The sequence below is a fragment of the Aulonocara sp. 'chitande type north' Nkhata Bay genome, linkage group LG15, assembly GCF_057382095.1.
Source record: "Aulonocara sp. 'chitande type north' Nkhata Bay isolate Kocher_YH1m ecotype deep benthic linkage group LG15, A_spYH_male_GT1.1, whole genome shotgun sequence".
Taxonomy (NCBI): domain Eukaryota; kingdom Metazoa; phylum Chordata; class Actinopteri; order Cichliformes; family Cichlidae; genus Aulonocara; species Aulonocara sp. 'chitande type north' Nkhata Bay.
The window spans coordinates 14975309-14983102 of NC_141358.1; the positions used below are offsets into that span (position 1 = coordinate 14975309).

General features: G+C 41.5%; 1 protein-coding gene across 1 annotated transcript; it reads left to right on the forward strand.

Annotated features, from left to right (window-relative positions):
- Window positions 1–480: 480 nt before the first annotated feature.
- opn8c (opsin 8, group member c) lies at window positions 481–7439 on the forward strand. Its single transcript, XM_086264705.1, has 4 exons — window positions 481–2011; window positions 3220–3513; window positions 3636–3967; window positions 6182–7439. The coding sequence occupies exons 1-4, from the start codon at window positions 1909–1911 to the stop codon at window positions 6677–6679; spliced, it is 1227 nt and encodes a 408-aa protein (XP_086120831.1). The 5' UTR covers window positions 481–1908; the 3' UTR covers window positions 6680–7439.
- The last annotated feature ends 355 nt before the right edge of the window (window positions 7440–7794 follow it).

Below are 7794 nucleotides of genomic sequence, written 5' to 3' on the forward strand. Positions count from 1 at the left end.
CGACCTGCCATAAGCAACAGTGATGATTATTATGCTTCCTATTGTGCAGCTCGGGGACCAGAACCAGCCCTGATGTGGTGCTATTATACCAGCATTGCTGCACAGGAGTGAAAATACATGGGAACTTAGCATAAAATTAAGGATTTTCAAATGTAGATCAATTATCTGAATCATTAAGTTTTAAATACTTGGTTTTTGGTTTGAAGGGCTCATGAAATCAGCTCACCAGAAGTTTGTTCTAACCTTTGTGAAGCAGGCATCAGAACATGATTGCACCGAGGTCATAAAGGGGTGGACAGGGTCAACAACAATAACCAGGTAGCCTCCGACATGCAAATGAACCCCCCCCCCCCCCCCCCCCCCCCCCCCCCCCACTATTACGCCATCAACAGTTGATACAAGGCTTGATGGATCCATGCTTTCATGCTTGCATTTATCCAATTCTGTGTTGCCCATGTGAACTGTAGTTCAATTTCCTTTTCTTGACACAGGAAACCCACACCGGGTGTCACTCCTGCTGCAATCTGCATCAAGACTTGACGTATTGTCCATTCAGAGATGCTCTTTTGCACATCTTGGATGAGTGAGTGGTTATTTGGGTTACTCAGTTTTCCTCACTTCAAAGCAGTCTGGCCATTTTCCTCTGACGTCAACAAGGTATCTTCACCCAGAGAAATGCTGCTCACTGGATGTTTTCATTTTTTTAGGCCATCTTCTGTGAAGCCTAAAGATGGTTGTCTGAGGCAGGCTGTCTGACAACCATACAAGTCACTTATATCACTTTTGTTCCCAATTCTGATGCTCAGTTTGAACTTCAGCATGCCATCTTCACCATGTCTACATATTAAAATGTGCAAAATGAGGTGACGGACACGTCTCCCAAGAAATGTGTGGCTCGAAAAGAACCACAAGTGAATCTCCGTTTAGCAGCTGAAACAGCAGGTCCTAGTTTTAACAGGTTTTGCAACACAGCTTTCAGGAGTGTACACTTGCATGTAATCCACTTAATCTTCCGAAAAGTTTAGCAAATACAATTTTGTGCATTGGGCTCACAGTGTGTGAGCCATGCGCAGGTTTTTGAGATCTCTAGACGTCACCTATCAGTTTCTGACCTCTGCATGGTGACATGTTGGTCTTTTGAGGCCAGAAGTGTCATATTTGGATGAGAGGGTGACTAATGCACCAAACTACTAAAACACTTAATATTCACTCACCAAAAAATAATCATAAATGTCCCAGATGGTCTATATTAGTCAAAAAAAAACTCCCATTAAAAATGCTTCAAAAGGAACCACAGCATAAACACAGCTTGCGATGATCCACCTACAGGTGGAAATGAAAGCAGCCATGCCACCTTCAGTTATAAAACACCACCTTCTCTATAGTTATTGTGAGGGCAGAAATAAGCCACAAAGAATGAAAACCAGTCTTTGTACCACGCTGTGAAAAGTTCATCTAATCTCTTAAGTTTTTTGTTTTTAATGTGGAAGTCTGACTCTCTTATAGACCCAGCTTCAACTGGCCGCTGGAGGAACTGCAGTTTCTGGCTCTCTGATGTGGTTTTAAGTTGAAGTCAACAAAATGTTAAGGAATCGTAATATTGCAGGATTAAAAATAAACTAAACTATAATACCTTAGAATAAATGGAAAAATAGCTAGTTAGGCTGTTAAAGCCCAGGCTCTTGGAGATATTGTGGTGGCATTTGCAAGTTAAGCCAAAGTCTTTATAACGTCCTTGTCTATAGAGCTCCTGGATCCCCATCCTCAGTGTATTTGACGGACATCACACACTTGAGTTACCATGGCGACAGAACCCCATGCATAAAAGAAAGTCAGCCTCATCTCCCTTTGACAGACAGGACTGGATTTCAGCCACTGCAGCATCAGCAACACCAGCAGCAGCGACCGATGCCTCTGAACTCCTCTGATGGAAACCGGACCACCTCCGCCTTCACCTCCAAACTGACCCCAGCTGCTGACATATGCGTGGGACTGGCCATCTTCTCCATCGGTATGCTGAGTTATCTGTTCTCTCTATTTCTGCTTTACCTGGAAAACAAAAATGCTGTTGACTATTTTTTTGATAAGCTTAATTCACGCCTTTAAGTTATAAAAAGTGCTTTAATTTCCACTAAATATAAAGTATTTAAACTTTAATCATTTCATTTTCTTTTTCTTTCCATTGGTTCGTTTTCAGTGAACTTCTCAGATCTTATATTTGACTTTTATTTGTCTGCAGGGCTCAGTCGCTCATTAAACTAGTTACACTTGACTAGGAGCGCTGAAGGTGTGCATTGCAATAGCAGTAACTATAAGTAAGGATTTAACCTGTATTGTGTTGTCACTCATATAAATGTGTGCTCGGTTTGCCTCTAAGACGTCAATAATCCAGTTATTCTGCATGGTGGCTCTCACTTTGATATGTACGACCTAAAAATGAACTCCTAGCATGTCAGACTGCTGGGCAAATAGTGCAAAGTGCCCATAAGAAGGTTATTCTGCTAAAGATGGTTTTCTTAGATTTTCCACACAAGTATACAACATCTGCCGACATCAGGTGATTCTCAAACTAATGAGCAACACTCATATTAACAGCTGGATATCGCAAAATAAGAGGGAAATATTTGTTGCTGCTCCAAAAAGTCAAGAACAAAAAAAATTGTTCCTATTTGTTGTCCTTGAAACACAGTGATCAAAACAGGAATCTTGGCTGAAAAAATCAAAATGTATTTGCTTATGTGAGTTTTGTGGAATTTATTTTGTTTTTTCAGGGGAAAACAAATCGCACTGATGTAGTCAGAAAGCCTCAGTTATCAAATATGATACCCTCGGCATTAAGAGTTTAAGTGTGTTGTATTTTATTTTTATGTATACTTTTATATTGCTTTTTTAAATTGCCTTGAGGCATCATTGTGAGCCTATGTTTTTATCTTTATATTAAACAACATTGACATTATCTGTAATTAAATGTGCTATTTAAGTAAAACTGACATTGGCATATCTGATGGGAACATTTTCCATGGGATACGCTCACTTTAAAGTAATAACGATGCCCTTTTGAAGGTATAAAATATGTAAACATTTTTTGCTTTGTCTCAAAAACTTTCTAAATGTTTGCTAACATTTTGGTCATTGCAATTATAAAAATAGTGTTGCTTCCAAAGAGGCCAAATGCTAAACGAATGCAGCAGTTTCCTTCTGACCTTCTTCCCGGTGCAGCTCTGCTCTCTGTAATGGGGAATGGGCTGGTGCTGGTGATCTGTTACCTCAGGAGGAAGAAGATGGTGGGCTCGGAGCTGCTGTGCGTCAACCTGGCTGTTGTCGACTTCCTCAGCTGCATCTGCTTCTACCCGCTCGCCATCCTGTCCTCCTTCCACCACGCCTGGCTGGGAGAAAACATCACGTGCGTTTACTACGGCTTCGGCTGCTACACCTTCGGCTTGTGCGGCATGTTCACCATCACTGCCATCAGCATCATCCGCTACCTAAAGACCTGCTACAGCTTGGCTTACGGTGAGGACTGTTGTTGTTAGTTAATAAGAATTTGATGCTAAGAGTAGTAGTTTCATGTAACTCATGTCCCAAATGCCCCCAATCTTGCAGTCTCTATCCTTTTTTTTGCCTTCTTGCTGTAGCTGTGTGGCTGAAAGGAACCAACATCCGCCTCTTGTGCTGTGCTATCTGGCTGGTTGCTACAGTGTGGTCCAGCTTCCCTCTGTTCGGCTGGGGCGAGTACGTCCCCGAGCCTTACGGACTGTCCTGCACAATCGCCTGGCAGGGTTATCACACCTCCGCCAAGGATGCCTTCTATGTCATCTGCTCCTTTGCCTGCTTCACGCTGGTTCCCGTCCTCCTCATTGTGGTGTCGCAGTGCAGGATCCTCTACAAGGTGTCCCGCTTCTCCTACTTGCTGTCTGCTAGGGGCATCCGCAACAACCTACGCCGCGCTGAGAAGCGGCTCTCCATGGTGAGCTTCAGTCTTTACATTATATCTGCAGACTTGACAAACACACATGAACTGAGAATGTTGAGAGAATCCAGTCCAGGCAGCGCTCGAATTTGCTGCTGGGTGCACACCAACAGGAAATTCTCCATCAGTGGTCGAATAGTGCCAAAAATGACCACCCGTGTCTCTTCCTGATAACTGATCCTTGACCTCATCATCAGATAACTACACCAAACTAGTCAGGTCATATGAAAGAGAACAACCCGAATATCCCGTGAAAAACATCACTCAAATACCACACCTGTAATTTTAAAGAAAAATTAATATATACTAGCCTATAAAGTGAAACCAGATGCTTTTCATATTGAGCTCAGCTCATGTTGTCTATTCACACTGGGGAAATGATTAAGTGACCATGCAGCAAAGGATATTGAATAAGGAGGTGGCACGCAGGAGGAAAAGAGAAACACCACAGAGAAGATTCAAGAATATAGTGATGCAGGATGTGCAGAGGTGTAACAGAGGAGGATGCTAGAGGCAGGATGGAGATGGAGGCAGATGATCCAGAGAAATTAGAGAGATTTTTTTTTCCATTTACATGTAAAACTATGTTCGGCACACAAGGCAAAAACTTTATAAGAATTAGAGTTAAATAAACTGTCTTTATAGAGTTATCTCAATATGCTTTATCTTGCAAAGTAAAAACCCTGCAATATATTAGCAGCTGGTGACAGTGGGAAGGAAGAAGTCCCTCCTGACAGGAAGAGGCCTGCAGCAAAACCAGGCTGGGTGTGAACCATGAATATTACAACAGCAGGGTATGGCATTAAATGAAAAACAGGCTAATAATTAGTATTTACATGCTAGTTGCCAGTTATATCTCCTTTCCTTTCATATGGGATGGTCCAGTGTATCTTAAAGGAGGTAATAAAGAAAGCAATGAAGCATCTTTCTTTAAGTTTTGGAGCTTTTATAATTTCAAACCTTTCTCTGTAAAATTCTCACTTTGACCTCGTGGCATTAGATCAGACTTTATCAGTTATAGAGGTATCACAGTACTAATGCATTGTGAAGGTCGTACAGGCATTCACATCTTTTACTCATCAGTCATTACTCATTGCTTTCATTTAGCCCTCTGTGCATTTTTATTGTGGTTGGAGATCGGATCTAAACTTAGATCTTCTTGGAGTTTTAAGGCAACAGCATATCTTGGTATGTAACAGGGTTTTGAACAAAGCTGATAATGACATGTATCTGTTAGAGACTTTGAAGCTGGAAGAAGAGCCTCCAGCGTTATCTCAGAACTAAACATTTGAGCCTCTTGTCTCTCCAAGTTGAGTCACACTTTATACTTGACTTGTCTTTTGTCTGTAGAACCTTTGATTTTGAATGTTTGACTGTCCTGCAGTTTATCACAGATACATTTCAGCCACATCAATCGATGTATTCTTCCTCTGAATGGAAGGGAGGATGTAATCAGTTCCGTTTGTCTATTTGTGTTTGTTAGCACTCTACTGTCCACAGGATTTCACATTTCTTTGTGATGGTAGATACCAATAACAGCTCAAGCTGATTTAAATTTGCTGAAAATCCCCTCGAGGTCACAACAAACCAACTTTATATTACTCACAATTTTTTATCGATTGTCTTCGTATTTTACAACAATCTAAACCTTGGGGGATACGAGTACCTAGGTTGGTTAAGCATTTGACCTTGACCTTCACTATTAGCACCCGAGGTCAAAGCTGACCTTGAAAAAAAATTCAAGAAATCCAGAGTACCAGGAGAGAGCCCACGAGGCCCAGAACACAGTGTGAGGCCCAGATGACCAAGAGGTTGTAGGGAGGAGTTGCCTCTGCTATGTTTTTTCTATTAATATTTAAGGGAACGGAAATGGGTTCATTCCAACCACACGAGATGGAAAAGATAAAGTGAAGGTAAAAAGAACAAAAATATCGTTATATTTAAAAGAAACTCGTGTCGCTTTAAAAATAGAATTAGTGCCATAATTTTTTCCTGAACACGTCAATATTCACATGACCGTACGAGATCCGTTACTAGGAAAGTGTAGACATGAAATATTCAGTCTGCTGCACCACATGATCTTTGCTTTGTTTGAAAATGGATCGTTTCATAGGAAACAAGTTATTTGTGTGTCAGAGATGATTCATCAGGTCTCTGATTAGTTTCCAGTGTACTAACTTACCCTCTTTACTCTGTCGCTTCCCCTTCCAGATGTTTTTCTGCATCAGTTTGGGTTTTGTAATTGCCTGGGCTCCCTACGCTGTCGTGTCCTTCCTTTTCATTTTCCACAAGGAGCACCGGTACATGGCTCCGGAGGGTTTCGTGTTTCCCGCCCTCTTCGCCAAAAGCTCCCACATCTACAACCCATTCATCTACTTCTACTTCAACAAGACTTTCCAGCGGGAGCTCCACCGGCTGCTTCTCTCAACCTACCACAAGCTGGGAGGAAACCGAGTTGGGGTCCACGTTACCACAGCCCATCAGGCCCCAAACCCCATCCATATTCAGCTCCAGGAACAAGGATCCAGCCAAAAGAATAAATTGGGCTCGTCTCAGGGTGGAACTCAAAGCAAACATAAACGCAAAGTACTGCAGAGCAGCAACAACCACGACAGGCTGGTGTACACCTGCTGGGGCTCCACATCGAAGAAAGCCTCCACCATCTCCAATAATAAACCTGCCAGGGCCTCCATGCCTATCTCTATATAAACAAATTAATTAGGAGTCATTTCACTAATGTTTGAGAAATTGCTGACTTCATCATGTATCCCAACAACCATTAGTCTAACCCACGTGGGCCAGGGTACCACGTAGTGTTGCATTTGAGTTCACTGAGATGAGCAGTTCACATATTTGGGCTAATTCTGTGTTGCCAGTGTTTCCCCTGCAGTGGCCGCAGCCTGCACCACTCTGTGTGTGTTGGGGAAGTTTTACAGTAAGAAACTTTTACCAAATGTCATCATCTATGTGGTCTTAACTGATCGTAAAGAAAGCTGAAGAGGTAAAAACCACATCAAAACTGTACAGATATTTTTTTTTTTTTGCTATTTTGTCTCGTTTCTTGACTCGTGTTGTTTGGATGAGCAGCTCTTGAGAAAAGCTGCGACCAGTCTGCCCGTTCTGCACGACTACGTTTTGAACACACACTCACACACAATCAGTGAATGTATCTTTGTCGCTGTCCTCTTTTTCAAACAATAACTTGCCTGCATGTGATACGTTTGCAGGCTCTGTACTGCATTTGCTGATTTTGTAACTTATGCGTGAGACTGTGAGAACGTATTTCGACCAGTGTGTGTCCAAATACTTCGACTCAGAGAGAAAGCATGTGAGGACTGTTCACAGGCGTCAGACGAACTGGAATTCAGCTTGACACTGGAATTTCATTTTTTTAAAACGAGACTTGCAGTCTTTGAACATTTATGTAATTTGGACATTTCAGTGTTTCATTTTTAATAAACTTATAAAACAACTCAAAACCTGTTTTTTTTTTTTGTTTTTTTTCTTTTTCATTATGAAATATTGTTTCTTGGCATAGTGGCCATTGTTGTGGGTTTTTTAGGCACGTCTTAATATAAATGATTCATCATCAGTGTTTTAATCCCTATGTTGCCACACTAACAGCTAACTTCTGGGGAAAGTGGTGATGATTTGTCAGCCCAGACTGTGCCACGAAATTTCATCACAACTGGGGAAACCCAGTTAAATTGTTTTTTATTTAGTTAAATATTTTCTTCTGAAATAAATAAATCACTTCATCAGTGTGGAAATGTAATAATACGTCTGAATGACGACAACAACAACAAAGCCTTGATTATAAAAAC